Source organism: Helicoverpa armigera, chromosome 6, assembly GCF_030705265.1.
Source record: "Helicoverpa armigera isolate CAAS_96S chromosome 6, ASM3070526v1, whole genome shotgun sequence".
In the NCBI taxonomy this organism is placed as follows: domain Eukaryota; kingdom Metazoa; phylum Arthropoda; class Insecta; order Lepidoptera; family Noctuidae; genus Helicoverpa; species Helicoverpa armigera.
The window spans coordinates 9,691,994-9,717,532 of record NC_087125.1 but is presented as its reverse complement, the minus strand read 5'-3'; the positions used below and the strand labels follow the sequence as shown (position 1 = coordinate 9,717,532).

Sequence of the window (25,539 nt, the reverse complement as noted above, 5' to 3'; positions counted from 1 at the left end):
TTTTCTGAATCACTTGCAACATTTAGAATGATTTACAACTGTCTAGAAGCCGTTAAACAACAAACTGTACTAAAATCGTGCAGACTTATCTATTGAATGTAAATTACTAATGAATGATAGACTAAATACTTCCTGTTTTACGTACTAGTTGTTCGAGCTATGAACGTTTTCGGTAAGCGCATGTAATTAATTGTCATTATAAAGTTCTAAATCAAACTGGATGTACACTTGTGCGATCCGTCGGCAACTGGTTTATTGACATTCAGTCCAGCTACCGCGCACTCAAATGAATCTTAATTCTCTCTAATCGCGTTGAATACGTATACCTGCCTATGTTTTATGTATAATGATGACGGTTAAATATACAATAGACTAACAATATGTGTGCCAAATTCTACATCCGATTTAACATATTCAAAAACAACGGATGAAACTTAAAATATCGAGAAAATAAACAATGCGTGCATGATTTTCTCTCGTCGTTGGTTGCTGGAGGTCTGGCTGGTGACATCATGTTCTTTGACCGGATGAATAAAACAGAAGGCGACTTGGATATCTAACTATGTGTGAAATTTAAATCAGCTTTGGCTACACGGCCGGCTCGGCGACGGCGCGGCATGCATTAGCCACGACTCCACAAGTCGCGATCGCTGCTTCTCAACTCTTGTTACCGACAAACATTTTATCATCACGTACCTGTTGTGCACAAGTGCCCATAAAACTTACAGCGATCGACGTTAGTAATAAAGTTAAAATGCGCGAAACATTCAATTACAGCATGTTTTTAATTTGCTAATAACTTGAGCTATGGGAATTCCAAGCTCAGCTTTCTGGGTGAGGTGTGCCCGCAGGAGTACAATAGTAAGCTTGTGGAAGGTCATTGCCGCCGGGGCGTGCTCCCGCTGCGGGCTCGACCCTCACTAGTGTGCCGTAATTACACTTCCCTGATTACCGCACCATTGACCACTGGATAACAAGAGCGTACGTGGCGATCGCTTAGTAGACCAACCCATGCACGCGTGTTTACTTCATGACAAACCAATGTTTTGTGAAATTGCCGCTTATACATCTATGAGAAATGTAACGAATTGTTCTACGCGATAGCAATTATCCTGGTGGGGACATTGCATTGGCTTAATTATGCTGGCGCATTACCAGTGGTGAGTTGTCGGCGCCGGCGCAGCGCGGGTGGGGGGCGCGCCGTGTAATCCGCGACTGCTTTCGCGTGGGAGCTGCACCTGCCCTCGTCTCTATTTAGACGACGTACCTACAATTACGATAAATTAACATGCTTATGTGTTTTTGCTTATTGCGCATTCTCACCGCTATCGCGAATGCTATTGTGCATGCTATACCGAAAGCTGGTATTTCGTCGTTAGCGTTCATTCAATATTGAAATGTTCTGGCACTTGCTTTAAGAGACCATTTGGATTTATACACGAATGCATTCTATTGGCTTGGACTCTCAAACGGGTTTTGGAATTTAGATTTACGGCGATGTTCAGGTAGCAATGACAGTGGATAACAAATGATGTGTGATAGGGTGAAATAGGTTGAATGTACGTCGACCGCACTTTATCTATGCGGTGCGGCTCCACTCTGGAGAGTAACCGCAGCGCGTGCGTCGGCTCCAAGCTTTTACACATCGCCCGCGTACCGCCGCCCCGCCCGGAAATAGAACCGAATTAAACTATAATCGAGTGCCACGGTGCCACCGTACCGCCATACGTTAGCGTCAGGCTATGAAATGATGGGCCGACAGCGGTACAACTTAATTGATGGATTAATTATGACCCTATCTTGCTCCGAAAGTCATAATACCAGGATATATCAAAAAGATTTTGATGAAAAATGAACTTATCAGAAAAAAATGCCTTTATGGACGCCAAATACTGTGAAGAATCTCAAATTTCGTGCTAGCTTTTGTGTAAAGGCTAACTTTCTTTATGTATTTCATTTCTCCGTATTACATCCCAGTATCATGCCAGGCGGTTTCCACGTAGCTTTTTGGTTGCTAGTACCACTTTCAAAGTTATAGGTAATCTATCATTCCTTTCGCGTAACACTCCACATTCCTCAAAAATTCTCTTGTTCGCTGCATTTAGTACTATTTCCTTCATAGATTTGTGCATGAGCACTCTGGCACAGTCATATACAGCGTGGACTATCTACGAATTGTGGTATTTATTTACTTCTATTTTATGTGTTTCATTATCAGTATCAATTCAATTGAGTCATATTTGAGCATGGTGTTCATTTAGGTCACACAGGTTATCAGCCAACATAACTGATATCTGTACTTGCTTGAATGTAATACTCATTCATATTACTTTATTTAAACTTACTACAATATCTCTATTAATGTTACCCTTATCGTCTCTTGTGGTTATCATATTTTATTGTTAATGTTGACATTTGCTCGTCAGTGGGATAATGTAATGTCATTATCCTCCTCTTTATTGCTCAAATCTGTTATGCTGGTCTCCGCAAGTCCAATTCGCTTCAATTTATCGGCCTAATGCAGAAAGCCTTAGTTCATTAGATTGTGGAGTAGCTGAACCTTACATTTGCTATACAAGATTCTAACTATGGACCGATAAATTATCGACTGATGGATCAAATCACCCTGACTTTAGCAAAAGCTTTAGTGAATTGGGTATTTAGGCACTAGATTAGATGAATATTATATCGCAGCAGTTACTTTATTCAAGTCAGGTTGTATGAAGAGGATAAGGGTTACACTGAAAATATCGCATATCCTATTGTCTCGCTTCAAACTTCAGCGGCTGTCAATTATGATGCCTACCTACGTAATATTGTTAATACCTTGTTTATCTCATAACGCAATGGGGTAATCGTAGAGTTCCGCTGCCCACGCCTCGTTGGGCCGATCGATGGCAGTCCATCAATGGTGTCTTACTTCTCCTCTGCAGCTATTAATAGTTCTTCATGAAGGCGAGTCCATTCATGTCGTTCGCGTGAATGGAGTCCATTAAGGGCTGCTAAGCTAATTGACCGGCGCGGCCACAACGGGGACACGCGACCTACGTATACTTACGTACACAAAGGTACACGTATTGTAACCACTCGGATTGTTAGCGTGCCATACGTCATTTGTTAATTGTAACCAGCTTACGTCGAGATTTGATTACGTGAACACGTATCCATTAAATTGGCTTAAACCGCAAATGGTAAAAGATATGCTACGGAATTTTCCCTTGATTGCGTAAGTAATTGCAGCAATTTGCATTTTCTCGAGAAAATGTAAGATCATGTCCTGTTGGTAATCACTGTTTTATTCATATCGAAAGTTAAGTTCGTGTCTGTGTTTTGAAAGTCGCCTTTTCTATTTGCATTTGAAAAACGTTTTGTCATATCCAAATCTTTTCTAACTTGTGTCAATAGGAGGGACAAACTGTTTTGTAGAAATAAAAATAATGCAAATACAAGAACTGCCACCTACGTGTAAATAGAACGTGTGAACTATATTCAAACGAAAGCTTCTAGGAAAATCCGTTTAATTATTTATTTGTTGTTCAGAAACTGATAAAGCATAATAATGTCGCGACTAGCAAGCCACTGCTCCACAAATGAGTAAATAGATCAGCATATACTTGCAGCATGTTAACTATCTTATCATGTGAGTTAAGAGGCTACTATTTTAAGAAATTCGTTTTTAGAGCACAATTTGGAATTCCAGAATGTTGAAGAAGCAAAATTCGAACTTTTTTAATATAAGTACTTACTCAACCCATTCGGAAGAAGTCTTATCAAAACAAAACTCCAGAACCAACAAAATTAGGGATGCATCATGCTGATTAATTCTTCATAAAGTAACTGAGGTGGAAAATCAAGGATCGGGATGGAATAACAAAGGACTGAGTGTAGGATGATTTGTAGACCAAGTATTTTTGTATACTGCGAGGTGGGTGCGGATTGAGAGAGGGTGTGAGGGGGGGGGTGGGGTAGGGTTCTGCGCTATCTGACAGCGGAAAAGGCGCCGTATCCTGCTGAAGATAAGCGCTAGCCTCATCTGCCGCCAAGCTGAGCCTCACAGCCGCTCAATGGGACAAGCTTTGTTCTTTAAAAACTGCGTAAGAGGCCCATGGATAAATGTACTGTCTGTGTCTGCTATATATTTTCTGTTAAGTGTGATCGAGGGATCTTGATAACTTGCTTACTTGGCTTTAGAAGAAGTTACTATACCAATTAAGTAAACTAATAACAAGTATTCAATTATGATAACTTAAACTGTTATGTTATGTAATAGATAACAATAATATACTTGTGTATTGAATGTGTATTCCTATTCAAAACAGGACTTCCTAAACACGAAGCGCTGTACAAATTCAACTTCATTGACAAAGTTAGTGATTAGCGCTACACCACATGTAAACTTTGTTGTGATTCCACGAATCCACCTATTCATTTTGGTTTCAATTTACCATTGACATGCCGTGCTGTGAGCTCTGACGGCTTATCCGCGGCGGATATACAAATCCGATAAACGATCTGTCCACACCATCAGTTATCAATTCAATTCTATTATTTTTTCAATGTAAAGCGCCAAAAACTGCTATTAACTCCTCACGCCATGTTTTCAAAGAGATAATAAAGTTGTTCGCTAATCGCGTTCCAACAAATGCACATTATCTCAGTATGTTTATTGTGCTGTAAAATAAAATGTTTACATTATGTGCCGATTTGTTTCCATGACGATTGACATTTCAACTGGCGGCGTATCCGGCTGTAATCAATATTAAAAAGAAAATAATGTACGCTTGATAGCGGCTTTATAGATTTAAATATTAAATTAACATCATGTTATCTCCTTTGTTTATAAAACTATCAAAAGATCCAACGTTTTTTTTGTCTAAGGCCAGTTACCTAACTTTGGAGGCATAATATTATATGTGTTATAAATGGTCTTAAACCGATTATCCTCCCTCTGAAACGCCCACTTCAAGTAACAATAGCTAATAATTTGGCATATTGAGAAACTTCATCGTCTCCAAAATTCTGAATGAATACTCAGTGTCGTAATTTCCATGACTGCAATCAGTTTCAAACTGAAAAGGCAATAGGGAAATAATCTTCTAATAACTATGGAATACAATGTATGATATCCAAATCAGTTCAATTCTGAGTAGGTATGATTGGTCTGCTAATTCTATTGTTACGTTGAAGCTTGTTGTACGCAATAGAAATCAATTTCAAAACTTCTGCGGTGACTTTATTATCTCTCTGTCATGTAACTTTTGTTTTCCTGTGTGTTATTTTGTAATTCGAAAGTGTACTGCTAGAGAATTATCATTTTCCTTTGTTTGATTGTTCAGGATGCTTGTGTTGGGTATATGCTGCTTTAATGTAAAAAAATCTTTTGAAAAACTTGTAAATTAACACCATGTAAACGCATACGAGGCACTAGTCATACGGCACATTCAAGCAAATTAATATCAAGCGCAGTCGCGGGCAACAACTAGTAATACATAAAACTAGGTATGTTCGATGCTAATGACATTTTTTCACATTGGCTTGTATGTGATTGCGTGTGCGCATACCATACTGCGCATTGTAAATAATGTATGCGGCATAGTTCGTGCTCCATTTACGTTATCACGGCGGTAAATTAAAATTATGCTCATTATTTACGACATGTGTGAGATTGCCAATAGATAGTTAGACGGAACACGCGTTCACAACTAAGTTCCAGGTTTTATTACTGAATCGACAAGCTAATTCTTCTTTTGGAATATATGACCGTATTAGTAAATGTTATCTATCAGGCTTTCTCTCTGATTGAATTCCCATCTATATCCGTCTTAGGTCCTTTCAGTGATGTAATATGGAAATACCAATTAATTACCTATCTGTATTGTTGTTTTCCTCGTATTGCGTAGATAACAATTATTGAAGCAATAATGTTGTTATTAATGAATTTGTGTAAAGTTGCGATAATATGTAATAGGTATCCCACGACGGCAATATGTGTCATCGATTGTTCCAAGCATTTATAAATGTGGAATGATTCTGTGCAAACGACCGTTACGCGTATACACATATGTATAGTGCGTTTGTATGAGTAAACAATGTTAGTGTGAACAGCATTTGCTTGATTGATATTCAGTTCAGCCGCGGAACGAGACATGATGCCGGGCGACGCTACTCGCGACGATCGAATCGTGGCTTCTAGTGCACGAATGATTCGGAGGTCGATGTACGACCCCTCCCAACATGGCGATAGACAAGCTTTGTCCATATCTAGTGCCTAAATTAAATTATTAAGACGCGTAATATCTCCCGCTTCGAATCAACAAAAATAACCCGAATTTTGTGCTCTTTGTCGATGTGGGGTATTGATTTTCATTCGGCTTTCGACTGATTCAATTTTCTGATATCGAGTACCTACACAAAAATATATTCATTTGGAGTGAAAGTTTGCAGACACGTGATAGACGTATTTTCCAGTAGTGTGATTACCTCTTCTAACTACACTTAAGTAGACGTCTTTGAAAAGTCAAGAGTTCAATCAATCGAGCGACGTTCTCTATCAGGCATGGACTCGGTGCAGCGATTGTTCGAAACCGAACCGCGGATCGTTCATTCATTCCTGTGAACACTATTGAACCGTTATCTTTACTATAATTAGACGGATCCTTACAGTTGATTACATAATAGTAATTACTTATACGTTGAGTGGCATATCGTATGGCATTCATTCATGATGTTCGAGGTGTAGGTGTCGAAGTTTTAGCGAGAGGATTGCTTTTCACGAATTTAATGCTGTAGAATCATTGCCATCTTTAGTAGGAATCATTTGACTACTGTGTAAAATGCAGCTATGGAGGTGGAGAAAAGTTGTTGACATTTAACACTTTAATATGGGAATTACACCTTCGTTGCAACGCCCACAAGATCCTTTCGCCCGCGCGAAAATTAAATATGGCAGTTACATTAAGCATTTTAATCTAGGTTCTATTTGCGTCAACAACTTAACCTTTATGTAGCAACATTATCAAAACAATTGTAACATTATTTATAACATTTGTAACGAGAACGTTTTTAAATATGGTTGAACTTTACCCTTCAGATTACAGTTTCGTCAAATTATTATTTCGAAATATCAGTTCATTTTAACGATGTCGACCACGAACTTTGAACTCGATTTTGGAAAACAAAAATTATGTTAGGTATTCACGAAAGATATTAATAAAATATTATGTCTTTAGTTTTTGGGGTAAAACCCTTGAAGTGGTCTCAACTTTGACTGGAAACCTGTTTTTTTACGATCTTGATTTGCATAGCTCTAGATTTAGCTTTGAAGTATAAAGGATAGCGGCATTCTAAAACCGTAGCTGAAACAAAAGAACCCGACACACAGAGCCCCTGACTTGGGCCTTCTAAATTACAGGTCCATGAGTCATCGCCGTCTGGCTTCCATGTTAGGCACTAAAGCTACTTTCTGTATGTACGTCATTATGTCCATTTTGTTGTGCAAATTTAAATATTAACAGAATTCGTAGAAATACTGTGTGTCTACGCGCTTCTGTTGCTAACGAAGCGCCAGGACACGTTTTGTATGGAGGCCAGTCTTTATGCTCGAAGGAGTTTTTAATTAACTTATTAGCTATAGTTATTGGCTCCATATTTCTTTATTTCATCGTGATCCTTGTCAAGTATTTTATTCCTTAATTCGGTAAGCAAATGGGTCTCCTGACTTCTGTTCAATACAATGTATCGCTTTATAATAAGCGAGCAATCAATTTAAATTTCAATTCACATCCACAAAAAAGATGGATGCGTTTCTTCAATTTGGATACGCGGTCCTAAAACGGTTGCAATAAATTAAAAGCTGTCAATTCGAGGACGACGATCGACCAGTCTTTATGTATGTACTTATTTATTTCTGTGAACAGCTTATGTACAAGGTTATAGGCATATGGCCTATGCTATCAGTAGACATTTATTTTTTAGACCAGTCTATATTTGTAATCGGTTTTCCTGTTGTTTTTGTCAACTTTGTTGCTTTACCGTTTAAGTGTAAGTTAAGTTTACAGATAAAGGACAGAACGGTAAAACAGGGTGAATAGTTGCTTACATAGTTGACTTTTGAGCTCCTGTTTTTAACATACTTTGTCATCAATATGTTTTGATAGGTTTTTCACACCCTTCACCTTTTGTTTTTGGAGCTTCAAAGCTAGGAACAATAAGGAGTCTCAATTTAAAGTATGGCCACACTAAATCTATTTGGTTTGTTCTCTCTGGTCTTACAAATAGAAACTGCAAAGCCAACATCAGAAGACCTATGTATCGGGTATACAATTTTTGAGCGGCGCGAGGCGTGGCGCACTGATACAATGAATTTACCCAGCGTCGCCTACCATTGGCCTCGATCCAGGAATAGGCCATCCACAGTTCAAGTGTAGGTACTCCGTTTCCGGTATATAGTTTTACGCCCGGCTGTCGGCATAGTATTTTGTAATGCAGCTGTAGTACATTTAAGTCCACTTAACTTTAGTCTATGGGAGTTGCGCGTTCATTGATTTTGTTTTGATGTTCCTTGTGTAGTATGTTCGTCTATTCAGCGGTGCCAGTCAATAACTAGCATTCATTATTGAATAGCTGCTAGTTTAAGTTTCTTCCGTAAACTCTGTCTACTGCCTAGGTCCTTCTTGTAATTGTTTTCCACAAAAAGCTTCTACAATGTATGCTCTTATTGTTTCCAAGAAGCCGACAAATTAGGAGAATGCACTACTTGACTTTTAAGACTTTCAGAGAAAGGATGAAGTTCTACTTGACATTTAAATGCCATTGTGTCTTAAAACTAGTTTCAACTTTTATCATTTCCTTATTCCTTTGTTTAATAAGACCACACTGAAAAGATTAACGCCCAATTTGCATATTAATCAAATTTTCTGCTTGTAGTCGTGTGGGTGTCGGGCGGATTTTAGGTTAATTTTTTCATGAAAGGCTGCTGAAGCTGGGCGGAGTGCGTCAATGCGTGGGCGCCGCGCGGTGGGCGGGCGGCGCCCTCCGGCCGCTACTCTCGTACCCCCTCGCTCACCTCCGAAATAACAAAAGCCGCTACGCCTACATCCCGAAAGGGTAAATTGCCCCAATATTGTCGCGCGGAAACTATGCTAAAGTTTTTCGATATCGAAAATTTTGAATTTGAAAGTATTCAAGTAATAATAGGGATCTTAGGAGCTGAGTCATATGGGACCAGGCTCACCGGCAGACAGACTGATAGAGATGACGCACTCTTAAAAATGCATGATAAATGTGCCGGCTCTGTATCATACAACTTTGTTTGTTTCAGTGGGAAAACATCTCTATCGAAGTGGGCGTTTTATTTTTAATTTATAAAATTAATGATAAATTCCATTCTGAAAGGCAAAAACTTCTTTCAATCCAGTCACAGTCGATTAGTTCGAGTCATAATGATGATTAGCTCCGTAACTCTCTTTGGGCTGTTAGCAACAGGTAGGAAAAACCATTACGCAATATGTATACAGGTAATTTGATAATAGTCTAAGCTTTTTCGGTCCAGACCATTGTTTCGATGTTGATGTATGGCCAAAATATTATAGTTCTAAAAGCTTCGTGACGGCTAGACTAGTGCGTGGGTGGACTTGGCGCGGCGTTCACTTGTGCGAGAAATTACCCATACGGTAAAGCGAAAACCTTTTTGTTACCATCATAATACGCCTTAAACCGTCGCTAAGTGACGGCTGATGTGACCGTTCCTGTCTGTTGAAAACAAGCACCTAATGAACGAAAAATAACATAATTACAATGTCATGCGGTCTGAGTGATTCTTGGGAATGGTTATGCTTGGTGAAATTTTACACTGAAGGGACTGGCGATTGATAGCACTTATAACATTGTCAACTTGACATGTTAAGTTATACCTTTACTTTCCTACTTTTTTTTTCATTTTTTTAAGGCCAGTTTACAATGTAAAAAGTCTCAATACCCTCTTGAGATTTCTGGCGTTAGCTATTCTCTAGCAATGAATTTTCTGAATCTAAATAACTAGCACATACCTTGTGTTAGCTGAGATTTACTTACAGATCATCACAATGTATACAGTTCGCAGCTAGTAAGCGGGTGCGGATCAATCATAACAGCCACTTCTCGCTACCGACCTCAGTCCACATTTGCTATGTAAATTAATTCTTGGAACGTCTCAGTCGTTCGTAGTTCGAGACGCACTCAATTCTTCCTTTTGCAATGCACGATATTCGGGATTCCCGGCTGGGAATGTTTAACGGACACCGACAACCTCATGGGATCTTCACAGATGTGGGAAATTTTGGCAGAAATCAGTAACTTGTCGCAATAAACATATTTTACAACAGAACAAAGATACAATATGACAACTGTGACACATACACAGCTATTTGCAAGACAAAGAACATGAATATGTCATAGTCGGTCGTGCACTGACCTAGGAATTGTACCTAATAGTCTATACGTGCCAACGACAACTTGGATCTTAGCTCTACGTGGAAACGTGGCTCAGCTTAACGACTTTAGACGTTATTTCAATATCCTTCTTATCTCTATGTCACTATAACTTCAAGTTTCTCCATGTTTCATGTAAATAGACAGACCAATTCTTTTTCTTTTTTATTCAATTTGAAGAAGATGATGAAGTGCTAAATAATTATCGAACAGCGAGTAATTTAAAAATGTATACAAATTGAATTCTCAATTCCTTTGTGAGTCATACGTGCGATTCGCACAAACACTGAATGAATATCAATAAGTTTACAGTAGTTCCGCTTTCCCAATATACGCGTAGCTCGTTCAATTTTAGCATTGCTGTCCATTGTATCAACTTTTAAAATATATCATATTTGATTCAAATTACATAAAAACCGTAACGTTACCAATGTACAGACAGAAGACCGCAATACTCATACATATTGCGGAGACATAAACGTATGAAGTCATAATAATTAAGGATTTTATTAGGAAAACCGCAAACATTAAATGTTAGTTGCCACCGCAATATATCGGAGTAGGGAGATATAATAAATACGCGGAGGTATGCTAAGAGGAAAAATCTGATTTGTTGTTGTGTTGTTTCTTTGGCGGAGCTGGTTTTTATCGTAAATTATAATTGTTGTTGGATCGATAGTCAACGTGAGTGCACGTGCGTCAGCGGGCGAGATTACGCTTCGTTTCAATTACCCACACACCGATAGGAAAAACATAAAAATGTATTCGCCAAATTGGCTATGAACTGACGTGAAATCGATGGAACTTGACGTCCGCTATGGTGAGCCCGCTAGCGGCGTAGCGCAGACATTAATGTATGCCTAATAAACATATTTGCTTTCTAAATACGTTTGAGTCATTGATTGTTATTGTTAGACATGATTAACATACGCGCTATAAATAGGTGCTAAGGCACTACTAAATACGTAATTATAGCAAGTTATGACGTGGCATAATAAGCGAGGGCTGAGGGCATCGAGCGTATGGTCGGCCGTGACCCTGGTGCTCCACGGAGGCAAGCGGCTCATCTGTAGGCACGACCCTATTTACATAACAACGCACGTAGGATCGGGCGTTAATAGCGAACGCCACGCCATCACCTCCCTGCATTTATTCAATTGAACAAGATCGAGAGCAATAGATGGACGGCTTGAGAATTCAGGGGGACGGGAAACTGTCTGATGCGGCTTGTGTTTGTTTACCGATGACGACTGACGTCTGCTGCGGTTACAACTTGCACCTTTTATTGTATGTTATTTTTAGCTAAAAGTGAGTTATGCAGGTACCAAAATACCTATATGAGAAGAAGGAAAATCAGAAACCTTCTTCTTTATTCCGCTCACGTTTGAATCTTGATAAAACTTTTTTTATGCACAATATTTTATTTAAATTCCAACAGGTCAAGATTTCGAGGTTTATTTTAGAATTTGGAGGTGTTTTATTTACCGAGGTGGTTTATGAGTCAGTTGTTTTTCAGCCGCAAACGCAGCTGGCACCCCTGTCCTCGAGGAAGTCTGCTTCTCAGAACAGTATACCTACCCAGTAGGTACAGAGTAATAATATTCATGTGCAAACGTCAAGGTTAGCTCCATAAGCTTTGAGTATTCGGCTGCGGATTGTAATCATATCGAATTAGTTAAGAATGCATGTATGGTTCCGTCGCGGCCCGAGTCAAGGTTGTCTCGATAACGCAAACGATCAATTAACGGCTGTACTTCCTGGCCGTTTGGTTTAATAAAATATTTAAATGCCTCGGTTTGGCAAATTGTACGTACCTACATGAATTTTATAAATCGTAGGTACCGCAGCCAGAATTTCTAAAATCCCCTTCTAGCTTCTAATTAAAAAGAAACCATTTTTCCTACACTAACTTAGTCATTTTTGCCGTTATTATTGTATTTTTATCTCGATCTAATAATAGCACAACTAGAGCATGAATTGTCACGTTGCAAATAATATTGCATCACACAGGTTTTGTTATCGAGGCATCATATTGCTGAGGGGATTCACCTATTAAACCTTTACGCAGCAAAAATACTCTGGTCGAATTACGAAAAAGTGCTACGTTGACAATTTTATAGGTAGATTAGAGGTAGAAACAAACTGTTGCTAGTCTGCAGTTAGAAAAAGCTAAGGAATACTGATTGTATATAGGTATGCAAAGATGATTTTATGTAACCAAGATATAACACTTTTTCAGGCTTCAACCCAACTCCGGGCAAGTAAATCAGTTCTGCCACTGAAACAGCGATAACTACAGCGTTAACTTTTTAATGAATGAATAATAAATAAGCCTAAAATATTGCAGATAGGCACTAGCCAACCTTATCGCGTATAAACATTTACTATTTCGCTATTTTCCTGTTAGGTTTCGTAAAACATTCATTTATAATGAATTAGTATTTTTTCTATTGACGTCAATTTGTTTGGTTTAGCAAAAAACTTACGAGGATCTAATAAACTTATATAATAAACATAGGTACTGTTCTGAAATCGGTAAAACCCCAAATATTTGACTTTAGAATTCAGTTTATTAAAGCTGTGATCTGGCCTCTTTTGCCGTTCATTGTCGTTGAAGATAAATCTGACACACGTCTCGGCAATGCTGGCCCTTATCAAACATATGAAGGTATTCCTTATCATTGTAATCTCCTCAACCTTTACGGACACAAAACCACACTTTCGACATTGAAAAAGAAATAACAATACGATGAACTTTATTTGACATTTCCTGTTAGGGACGTACAATAAATATCGCTTACAATAAAATATAAACGGTTATTGTAATGGTAAGCAATCATCCAGCCATTAGCTTCAATGTCTTATGTACTAGGAGTCATAAATATCGAGCAGTGTTTACTCTACTCTAGTAGTGGGTACCATTATAAAGTTATGTACCGTGTAATTGTCCAACGGAAATGCAAAGGTTTCTATTACACAGTTATCAAACAGACATAAATAGCTGTTGAGTTGCATGTCGTGTCGTACCGCGATAAGAAATAAAATGTTTGTTATCATTTAATCATCTGTATCCGCCATAGCCACAGGGAAGTCCTTTAATCTTTTCTCTGACAGCTGTGAATAAGCATTTCAAGAAAACGACAAAATTGTAGCCAAAAAGTTTACTGATGCTGAAAACTTTTACTTTCCTTTTAAAAGATAAATTAATTGGTTCTTATTGAATGTTTAATAGGATTAAAACTGAAATGGAGTTATAATTTTCTCCTTTCATTTTATTCTTTGTGAAGACGATCTTTGGCCGCTTTTGAATGTACCTTTTCCAATTCAATTTTTAATTGACTTCTGTTAGTATTATAGAGAATGTGATTGCAATGCTGTCTAAAACTTTTGATTTTACAGTCCGATTTTATAGGCTACTTTTGGTACAGCCAGTATCAGTATGAGTTAAGATTCCTTATTTTGTTTTGATAGAAATAAATAAATTCATCAAAGTATTATGTAGCGATAATGAGAAATTCCTCGTCTTTTGATTACAGGCAATCAATCATTACACTGGATATGCTTAATGCATCAAAATGTTGAATATCCACGAGGCTGACAGATAAATAAAGGTAGTTAGGAATAAAATTACATACATATGAGGTAGGTAGGTAGGTATTAATAATAATTAACGTACCACGTTTGTATGAACTGTGATGTACAAGTCATACCTAGGTTATTTTCCACATTAATTTATCTCATTAAACAAAGTATGATTATGTCGAAGAAAAAATAAATTCTTTTTACATTACGGCCGTATTTGTGCTCAATAGCCGAGACGATCATTGATTCATGAAAAGATAATAAGTATCACCATCAAATAAACCGGCAATTAAATAAAAGATTAGCAGCTGCTAAGAGGCTTTTCATCTACTTGACATTTAACTGTACTTAATAATAAATTAATTAATAAATGACATCAACAATAAAGTGACGTTGGTCGCTGGGATACGGAGTTATAATTAACATCAAAGTGCAATTTATAAATAAACTTGACGGCAATGACACAGCGAGCAATGAGCATTACAAATTATCGCTTCACCTAAATAATGAATATAATATTGTAACAGTTTTTGAAGTGCGCAATGTGCAACCACAATGTGCCCTTCCACGCACATGAATGACTCCACATATTGTTGATTCGGTGAGTCAACGAACAACGTACGCGGCACGCAGCCATTCGACTCATTCATGTAATTCACACAAAAGCCTTAACAATTACTCCAGCAAGCACTGAAGGATCAAATTACTTACATTTAATTATTATGAGTGTGTACACTATGCCGTCAATGCGAATGTTTGTGCTAGAATCTCATAAGATACTAATAAGGTTTATTATTTAGTGATAAAAAAGAATTTGGTTTGATTTATTCGTGTCTATGATTAAAAAAAAAACATGTTTTACTAATCGGTGGTCTGTACGAAACTATCAGGTAAGCAATAAACAATCATTAACCGCAAAATTATGTGCTTTTGATTTTGCTGTTAAGATAGGAGGAAAACCGTTTCTTTGAAATGTAAAACGTAAATGGGAAATTCAGGCTAGCAAAATAAACAGTAATTCTTGTAACACGAACACCACGTTAATGTTTTTTTTGGACGTTATAAAAAGCTCGAATGACTTTTTTGCCTTGATTACTTAACTAATTACAATATTATGTCAGCAGGTCGTTTTAATAACAACAACAAAGCGTAACGTAATTAATTAAAAGAAAAACGAAGTTTAGATGAGAAAAAAAATATGCATATATGAAAAGAGGTCGCATAAATACCGCGAAGATGAGACTGTAATTTAGCCATAGCCACGCAGATTGAACTTTTTTCTTGCAGCGAGTAGGCACAAGCTCGGTTGTTTTCAAGGAGCTCCGCTCATAGCACAATCACTGACACAGATTGCGGGCTCATCCACGCAGAATTCGTGAGGTGCCATGACAGCACCCCATTTAAAAGGCAAATACGGTCACGACGTGCTCACACGGATGTGTCGATATCATTACGATGTGCCTTGTGCAACTTGCCGCGCTAATGCATCCACTAGACAAAATCAACTTTAGAAATGTGATGCAACTCCTGGCCTGGCGAATCTTGCTGCTTGTAGAAACACTTCGAGAAGGGGTTTAGAATGACTTCTAAAATGAATAGCTTATTCGTCATTTTTATTTACCCATGACTGACTGACGTGAATGGGAATTTTGTGGTTGCCGATTTCAGTCTAAAAATGCTTTAATTAGCTCTGTCTGTAAATATGACTTAGTTTGTAAATAACAAGTGGATACCTATAACACTATTGGCGTTAAACTTAGGTGTCCAGTTGTCCTTTAACGTCTTCTCGATGTTTAATATTACCAAAAAGACACATTTTTTATTACGTAGGTGCAAATTGCATTCCAATTTTAAATTTGGTCTCACTTGCCTGGGTCGACTTTTATAGCTTACACCAGCATTTGTGATAATTACCAGCCAGTAATGTGTTCCAAACAATATCGAAGCGCCTTATTTGAGTACCGCTTACAGTACTGCTCACCCATTAAGGTAAAAAAGCGTGACGACGATGACATCGGGTGAACGGACAAATCGTAACGGTTCGCTCGACTACGGAACTTTAATAACACTATGGCGAACAAAAACTTCGATAGACAACATAATTTAATAAGCGCAGCGTTATGCATTGTCATCTTATTTGTAAGGCCGCCGATTGGCCCAAGAGAAGGGGCATACATATTTCCTACCATCGATTTCAAACTTGCACCAACCACGTTTGTAAACTGTATATTATTCTTGAGGGGTGATCAATAATTATTAGAGACATAAGCCTCTATTTTTTTCTATCCGTCTCCCTAATACTCGAGATGTAAGGAAGGTTCCATAGAAAGAAGCCTTGATAAACACATTCGCGTCTCAGCAAACCGATGTCAGCCAGACTCCAAAGTCCTTAGTCTTGGAATCCGACAATATTAAGCATCCCTCATTTAGCATCTTGTATCTCAAATATCAGCCAAAGTCAGAAGCCAGTAAGTCTGACACCAGTCTAACTAAGGGGTATCGGGTTGCCCGGGCAACTGGGTTGAGGAGGTCAGATAGGCAGTCGCTTCTTGTAAAGCACTGGTACTCAGCTGAATCCGGTTAGACTGGAAGCCGACCCCAACATGATTGGGAAAAAGGCTCGGAGGATGATGATATCTCAAATATAAATTTGAAGTCCGGAAGACCATAAAACTGGCTAGCAGTGCTCGAAATAAGCATTCTGTTGTAGAGACGTGAGCTCTGCCATCAGGCAGCTATGCAGACCCAGATGTCTGGCAAGCCATGCTAGTTGTACCATAGAATAATGTACTTATTTTGTGTTTTTCTGTTGTCCCCAGATCGTTGTCTCGTGAATCGGATGCGGCGCGGGCGCCAGCGTGCCATGCAGTGTTAGTATCGACCATGGTGGGCGTGGGCGTCGCGGAGGGTGGCGGGGGCGGCGGCGGCCCCGGCGACGGCTACTACGGAGAGTACTACCCTCCCGAACAGTACTACGTGCCGCAGGAGATGTGTCCTCACCCCTCGCAGCATCCTCAGCACGCGCATATGTGCACCGTGCTCCCTGAATATGGTGAGTCCAATGCTTCTAGTACTTCCAAGTATTTTGCACTGTCATTTGTTTTTTGGTGGGTAACTCTTTCGAGCAATCCCGCAGCCCTGGCAGGCTTTGGCTATGTTGGCTCCCCTCTCAAGCAGTCTTGAGAGGGGAGCTCAGCTGAAGGCCAGTGCCTTCGGGACAATTTGTTCTTTGAACTGGTTGTGTTTTGAACAAAACATGTCTATCATTGTTATCAATAAATTACTACATGTCTACTTGGTTTAATGGCATTACAACCAGTTTTAAAATTCCTAGTTTCAAAAGAGAAATGTGTTTTTACATAAAGTTGATAGCGTATCGCGCGATTGTTTTATTGTTGCTAAATAGAACAATGTTTATTGCAGTTGACTACTTTAAATACTTTTACTAATGAATGCGAATTTTATTTCAACCTTATCATCTGCAAATAACCGGTTGGCTTAATTTTTGCTCGTAAGCGTAACGGCTTATTTTTACTATCGCTGTTTTATTTATGTTCTAGTTAAGTGGTATTTCTACTTAATATAATTTATCAACTACTGTTTTTGTTGTAGTTAGGTGTAGATACTGAGTTGTTGCAAAATTTAATTAAATAATCAGCTTCCTAGAAAAGATTATTTATAAATTCAAAATGGAAACAATGACAGCTAGGTACAACGTATTTGGAATTTGTTTACCACTATAATTTCGTTTTCTGAAGCAGTAATTAGGGTGACTAAAAATAGCAGCTCGGGAAACCACATTCAATTAGTGGTTGTGTCAGAAACTTAAGCAACCGTAGCGAATTAAAACTGGGAAAAAACCCTTCTAGTGAGTTGAAACAAAGAGCTTCAAGGCTCTCGTGGGATTCCTAGTGCACGGCATTGCTCAAGAGTGCGGTCGCGTTGCATCGCCCGCCAGCCGGCCTCAGCTATGCAGCCCGTTTCCGCCGCGGGCGGTTGATACGCTCATACCAAAGCGGATGATCCCACAAAGAACCTTTTCTACGAACGCCCAAAACACGTTCATTCATAACCGCAAAGTTACGGGCCGGAACGGCGGCCGTCGATGTCAAAATAAAGCTAAATGAACCCACCCGTGACGTGGCACCGGCCACGGTAATCTAACCCGTATTCGTAGCACGCGAGCTGGAATCGGCATGCAAACATTATCAGCTGTGTTTATACTGAATACATACATAAATTATATCTAGCCATTAACTTTTTGATTATTATTTATCTTATCAACAAGTAAATGTAAACATTAAACAGCAATACGTGTATTCTCGCTATAAGTTGAATGTCAGATTTTTTGTCGATAGTTGGATTTTTTTCTCAACTTTTTAACCAATAATATTCATTAGCATGATCGATAAATGATGGATGAGATGTTTCCAAGTAAATCATCAGGTCATTGAAGAGTCAGAAAAATAATCGAATGGTAGTTTTGATATTTGGAGACCGTATACCTACCACCCACAGATATTGTCATCTACATAAACACGAACATTACAGAAAATATATTTCTAAAACTGTTGACATTTCACTTAAGTGTGATATATTAATGAACTTAATTATGCTCGTTTAAATCCGCTCACATTAGATAAAATCAAACCTTATATGGCCACGGCGACATTTTTATAATTGCTTCAAAGCTACAAACGGTGATATCATCAATGTTTCATATTAAAATGTTTATCACACACATCCTATCCGCCATGAATTGGTTAGAGTTAATTAATACATTTGACGATAAAACTTTTAGGTTTTAACTACAGATGTATCTATGTATCGTTAAAATTTTAAAGGCCTCTTGAACATGAACATAATGATGTATTCACCAAATAGGTACAGATGTTTTACAATTACAAGCATATTGACTCAAACCATAAAGCGAATTGAGAACCTGCTTGTTTTGAAAATGGTCAAAAATTCATTATTAATTTCCCTTTCCAAAATTTTCAGAAAAATACAGACTATACTTAAATGTTATTGCAGTAGTGGACCTTTTTTTTAATGACCCCTCCCGCTGTGGATTAGCAGCGGTGAGGGAGTGTCAGACTCTTACTGACTAAAAACCGTCGTGTTCCGTCGTAGGCCTTTTATGTAGGTACCAGGGCCGCGGTAACTCAGAACCACCCGCAGCCCGCAGGATAGGACATGCGTTACAGACTGTATCTGCCTTCACCAATACACTTTGTAAATTCGTCATTTTAAATGTTCCAGGTGGCATGCCCGTAGTGCCATCAGGCACAATGATGCCGCCCATGATGCCGCCCGTGCTGGACGAGAGCATGCGCCACTACCTGGTGCATGCGCAGGCGCACCCCCACCACGCCGCGCACCATCAGCCGCAGCACCACCAGCCGCCGCATCACCAACCACCGCCTCATCATCAGCCGCCACACCATTACGTGAGTATACTCATTTCCACCATAATAAGGGGTATGATTTAGGGATGAAGAAGAGAAAGGACCCAGAAGTCTTGGTTCCCTAGGATTGTACGTCAACTTTTACTCCAAATGCGAGAAGTAACTTGTTCAGGATTTTGTATGCAGGAGTTCCTTTATGTACCCTCATCATCTTAGTTTCTTTTTCGACTACATTTATTTACTTAAATATGTATATTAAACCCTTGGTAGACTTTGTACTTACATAGAAGGGCAAAAAGTGTGCCTTTGGTTTTCTAACCAGTAAAAAAGTAAGCTAATGTTGTTTTGGACGATTAATTTGAATAAGTAAGTCACAAAAAACAACACGTTTTGCCAATTACCATTATAATTGCTCAGTAACCAGCTATTCTGTGAACAAACATCCATCTGTCACGCAGTTTCCTCACATAATATGTCGTCTCCGAGATCGTGTAAGAACATAAGACGTATAATAAACTGCGGCTATCTCTAATTAGGCTTATCCGGGATAAAGCTAATACGATTTCCTTTATTTATTAGATCCTTGTTTTGTCAGGGAACTACTTAGTCCTTCTAAGGAATCCTGACTCACGTACGCCATATGTGTAACCAGGATCCAAAGCGACACGCTTCGGTATTCTAGAGCGTGAATAGTGTTCTTTAATAACTATACGTGCTGACTACCTATCTATATGGTGGTGTGCATCAGGATAATCGAAAGAATTCTATTCACTCCACTGCAGCTAGGATTTCCTACTTTATTCTCGTAAGCATACAGGACAAAATCTAGTGCGCCAACAATCTTGTAATTCTTACATGCAGTTGTGGGTTCTTGTTATCTAATAAAGTTCTTGTTAACTGTTTGTTAGTTTTACCTTCATTGACCAATCACTAGTAATTGTAGTTATTTTACAATATTACTTTACTAGCTTCCGCCCGCAGTTCCACCTCAAGGGAACTACTTCCTGAACATAGATAAAAAGTAGCCTGTATTTAAAAATCTTTTCGGTAGTTTTCCGCAAACGTATATAAATGGCAAATCTAATGACATAGAGATGCCAGGGAAAAACAGTAATTAAAAAAAATACATGTCTTCTCGATGTATTGTCCGGAGAATACCTTATTCAGTTCACTGCCCCGCCAAGGCCGCTGTACGCTAATAACACTCCTTACAATCATTGAATTGACAATCAGCCGCTAATACTGAACTAGGTATAGTGCAATTTTTATTGACTTTAATTGGACACGAGCGTTATTAAGTACATTACAATGTTGTGTAAAATCATAGAATTATTACGTTCTTTGTAATTTGGACTTTCCACGTAATAAATATTTCTTTTTATTATACTGAAATGGTAGAGATAAATAAAAAATATGTTTTTTTATTATTATTGAGCTAACAAAATGATGCTAATGTTCATGTCGTGTCGGCGTCGAATATTTATTTTCACACAATATACTACACCTTAAACTTTGATCATGCTTTGCAAACGTTATGCTACTGTCAGTGTCAAAATTAAAAGCTATTTGACGTGAGACGCCAAACATGGAGTTCATTGACTTGTTTATTTTGTAACGGGTGTAAAAAAATCAATGTTTATTTATTAGAAAACGAGTATCAACAAATCTTGTTTTTACAAAAAGTTAGCAATTTTTCATGGCGAAATGTTGGATCTAATTCTACGATATTATGCTCATGAAATAAGTATACCTTTTGAAGACAATGCTATTATGGCGTAAAACTTCTGTGTAAACAAAATTCGCCTGATACATTCGATTGTTTCGCTTGTAAATTTAACCACGTATATTTACATTTCGCTTTTAAATTTGTGCACAGGCGTGTCGAGTTATCCGACTATTTTCAGTGAGTAGGTGATTAAATAGAGTTGCGCGGTATGCGACGTTAATCTAATCGTGGCGAAGTTATACGGTCGCGTATGATTGTGTAGTGAACTGTTATCACGAAAACAGTTGGCTGTAGGTAGTACGTGGCAGTGACGTTCACATAACCGACTCAAATCTCAACTGGAATCTTGTAAAATATAATTTAAGAAAGATGAGTGAAGGTGATGGAAATAAAGTCAATAATTCTCAACAAGAAGGCAATATAAAGGTTGGTGTAACTGCAGTTCACTAAATATTTGTTGCTCATTACATTCTGGTCTGCCTACAATATGTTAGTTTCAAGAGGTACTAAATCTTGGTTATTTTATAAAAATAAATTGTGATTATGCGTTTTATTTAATAGGTCTACACCATTTTTATTATAATCAACATATATAAAACACACTTGGATTATTAATTTTTATCAAACTGCAGCACTGTTTTATTCACTTTAACAAAAATATGTACATATACCTAAGTAGTAAAATAATGTAAAAAATAATGTTATGGCTATTGAAATATGTGGCGAACAGTATATTTTACGAATTTTTACAATGTTCGTTATATGTTGTACATAATAATTTTAATGGCTTAATGAGCTAGACAGTCTGTATTAAGGCTCTGAGACTACTGTGTAATTTGATAAATTCTTTTACTTTTGGTAAGCTACCCTATCCCTGGGTGACGGGCTATATTTTATCTGGGACGATAAGTAGTTTCACACGTGGGACGCAGAGAAAACCATGGAAAACTGATAGTAATTTATTAGTGAAGTAATTTTTAGTTATTTTATACTTTTAATGTTATTTGAATTTTCTTAAAATTTAATTTCTTTTGTTCCAGGCTCCTACTAATGGTACCGGGGGTCCACAACATTACTACAGTACTGGGTATCCACCACATTTCCACCATGTCCCACACCATATGCAGCATTCCCCACCGCCGCCGGCAGTCTTCCAGAAGGACGAGAGGACCCAGCGACAGTACTCTAAGCTAAAACAGAAACTAGAACGGAAGCAGACCAATAGGAATAATGGCATTGGTAAGTCTATATGTTTTTTTGATAGATCAATAACTGTTTCAGTAAATCTATTTCAACTGTTCATATATTATGTCTTTTAATAGACCACAACCAAATTGTAAATATGTACCAAAATTAAATTGACAAATAATATTAAAAGTATAATTTTTCCCTCAGATGCTAACTCGGGTGCTAGTACTCCGTCGCTCTCGCCACGTAAGGAAATAAATGGGCGCGCCGGCAGTAGTAGCGGCGCGAGCAGTGGCGGCAGTGGTGCGAGCAGTGGCAGCAGCCTGCCGAGCAGTGGGCCCAGCAGCGGTGCAAGCGCGGGCTGTGCCGGCAGCGGCGGTACCACCTCGTCCGGGGCCTGGTCGGAGGAGGGAGAAGCCTCGTCCGCCGAAGCCTCCGTGCAAGGCGATGGCTCGTCCGCCGCCGCCTCAGTACAAGGCGATGCCGAGCCCGAAGATGAAACTGACGCCCAAGCTATACTTGACATGTTTGCTGCCAGACGCACACCACAGGTACTGAACTTGTTGTCGAATTATAAATATTGTCATAAATGATGTGCTCAGATCAATAATGTGTGCTTTACTTTCGCTTTTCATAGATTACTGACGTCTCATCGACCAGCGCTCTAGTGATTTGGAATCTGCCAGTCCCAGAAGATGTCATAGTTCCAAATGGCGAGTTAACGTATGACTTGCTTCTGGCTGATCGTGGAGGCCGATACAAAGCTATTTACAGCGGGCAGAGCCTTACCTGCAGGTGTGTATTGGACTCTAAATCTTGAAATAAATTAATTGTTAGCGCAAGAGTTAATGCTAAAATGTATTTTTGTACTCGACAGGGTAAGAGATCTGAAGCCGGGCTACGAGTACTCAGTATGCCTGCAGATCCGCGCCGGAAAGCTAGAAACGACGAGTGCTTCGGCGACGTTCCGTGCGCCGGCGGCGCGGCCCGAGCAGATGGCGGCGCCGCGCGTGACGCAGCGAGCCCGCACGTCGCTGCAGCTGCGCTGGGCCGCCGCCGCCGACAACGGCGCGCGCCTGCTGCACTACGTGCTCGAGATGGACGACGGCGACGGCTTCGTGGAGATCAGCCGTCCGCGCACTCGCCAGCACACCGCCAACAACCTGCGGCCGCAGACTCGCTACCGATTCCGCATCGCCGCCGTCAACGACTGCGGGCGCGGCGAGTGGAGCGAGGAGACGGTCGCCTGGACCACGGGCTCGCCCCCGCCCGCCCCCGCGCCTCCCGCCCTCACCTCCGCCACCAACGAGTCCTTGGTGCTGGGCTGGGAGCGTCGATCCGACGAAGAGTTTACGTTACAAATGGACGACGCGGCTCGCGGTCACGGGTTCCTCCCCGTGTACTCGGGCCCCGACAGAACTTACGTGTGCACTGGTCTCCATCGCGCCACAGACTATCGTTTTCGTCTCCGCTGTGAAACTGTCGACGGCCAAGGACCCTGGTCCGTAGAAGTCACGTACCGAACGCTTCCCGAGCGCCCTGGCCCGCCTGGCCGGCCTACGTCTCGCGGTCGAATTCATTCCCGCGCATTTCGCCTTCGTTGGGAACAACCCGTGGACGACGGCGGCGCTGCAGTAGATTGTTACACCCTCGAGCTCGACGCCGGCGATGGATATCGGCCTGCTTACCGAGGCCCAGAGCGCGAGGCGCATTGCGACCGCCTGCTGCCCGGCACGCCGTACCGCGCGCGAGTGCGCTGCAGCAACGAGGCCGGCCTCAGCGACTGGTCCGCCGCCGAGACCGTCACCACCGAGGCCGCCGCGCCCGCCGCGCCGCCCGCGCCCGCGCCCGCCGCCGAGCCGCGCAGCACGCTCGTGTCGCTGCGCTGGCGCCCGCCCGACTGCACCGGCGGCGCGCCCCTCACCGACTACCGCCTCGAGATCCTCGAGGCGCAGGATCCCGAGGGGGCCGCCCGCCTCGCCTACCAGGGGCCCGAGTGCGAGTGCATAGTGCGCGACCTTATGCCCGGCCGGCTCTACCACACGTGGGTCACGGCTCACAACAGGGTGGGCGCTAGTCCCTCATCCCCAGCTCTCATCTTCGCGACAGCCCCGGCGCCACCGGATGCACCGGACACACCGACCGCACAATTAGAAGGCGCTCGTGCCGCGAGGCTCGAGTGGAGTCCACCGCGAGACAACGGCGCGTCTATTCTCGATTACCGCCTGGAAATGAGTTCCACGAATGTCGACGACGCATTCTCAGAAGTATACAGGGGTGCAGACACTAGCTGTCTGGTCAGTCGCCTCGTGCCGTTCTCGCCGTACTTCTTCCGAGTGTGCGCGAGCAACGCGGCGGGGCGCGGCGCGTGGTCGGGCGTGCGCGACGTGCTGACACCCCGCGCCCCGCCCGCCGCGCCCGCCGGCCTGCGCCACGAGGCCACGGCCGACAGCCTGCGCCTGCAGTGGCGCCCGCCCGCCGCGCACGGCGCGCCGCTGCTGCGCTACCGCGTGGAGGTGGGCGACGCCGCCTACGACACCGAGGGCCCCGCGCCCGAGCGCGTGGTGCGCGGCCTGGCGCCCGACACCGTGTACCGCGTGCGCGTGGCCGCGCTCAACGAGCTGGGCCTGGGCGAGTGGTCGGACGAGGCCCGCGCCGCCACCCGCCCGCCGCCGCCCGCGCCTCCCGCGCTGCGCTGCGTGCAGGCGCAGCACAACCACCTGCGCCTCGAGTGGCCGGCTGCCGGCGGCGAGGGGGCCACCTACTGCGTCGAGATGCGCTCGCTCGACGCGAGAGACTTCCGACCCGTGTACCGGGGCTCGGCTCGCTCGTGCAAGGTGAAGAAGTTGCGCGAGGCGACTACGTATGCGTTCCGGATACGAGCCAGCGACGAGCGCGGCGGGCGCGGCGCGTGGTCGGAGCCGCTGGAGGCCGCCACCATCACCGCGCCGCCGCCCGCGCCCCGCGCGCCCACCGTCACGCAGCCGGCGCCGCGCTCCGCGCTCGTGTCGTGGGACCCGCTCGACGACGCGGAGTACCTGCTGCAGTGCGCTCGCGCTAGGGATGCCGCCTATAAGCAGGTCAGTCTCCTCATTTATATAAAAAATATGTATGTACATTATATGAATATAAAATAGTGCAAGAGGTAGGACATGAATAAACAAGCTT

The 25,539-nt window shown here is 41.3% G+C and overlaps 1 protein-coding gene across 3 annotated transcripts in view; it reads left to right on the top strand.

Moving 5' to 3' along the window:
* The window catches only part of Mtgo (miles to go), a 55,439-nt gene that overhangs the window by 27,304 nt on the left and 2,596 nt on the right, over positions 1 to 25,539 (top strand). For 2 of the 3 annotated variants that reach the window (XM_049850983.2, XM_049850984.2), the window contains 6 exons: positions 16,869 to 17,101; positions 19,312 to 19,499; positions 22,224 to 22,422; positions 22,579 to 22,922; positions 23,009 to 23,166; positions 23,249 to 25,451. In XM_049850983.2, the coding sequence (XP_049706940.2) occupies positions 16,869 to 17,101; positions 19,312 to 19,499; positions 22,224 to 22,422; positions 22,579 to 22,922; positions 23,009 to 23,166; positions 23,249 to 25,451 (3,325 nt within the window). Of the gene's footprint in view, positions 1 to 16,868; positions 17,102 to 19,311; positions 19,500 to 21,091; positions 21,610 to 22,223; positions 22,423 to 22,578; positions 22,923 to 23,008; positions 23,167 to 23,248; positions 25,452 to 25,539 lie in introns of those variants that run through there. The other variant, XM_049850985.2, reaches the window with a different exon arrangement.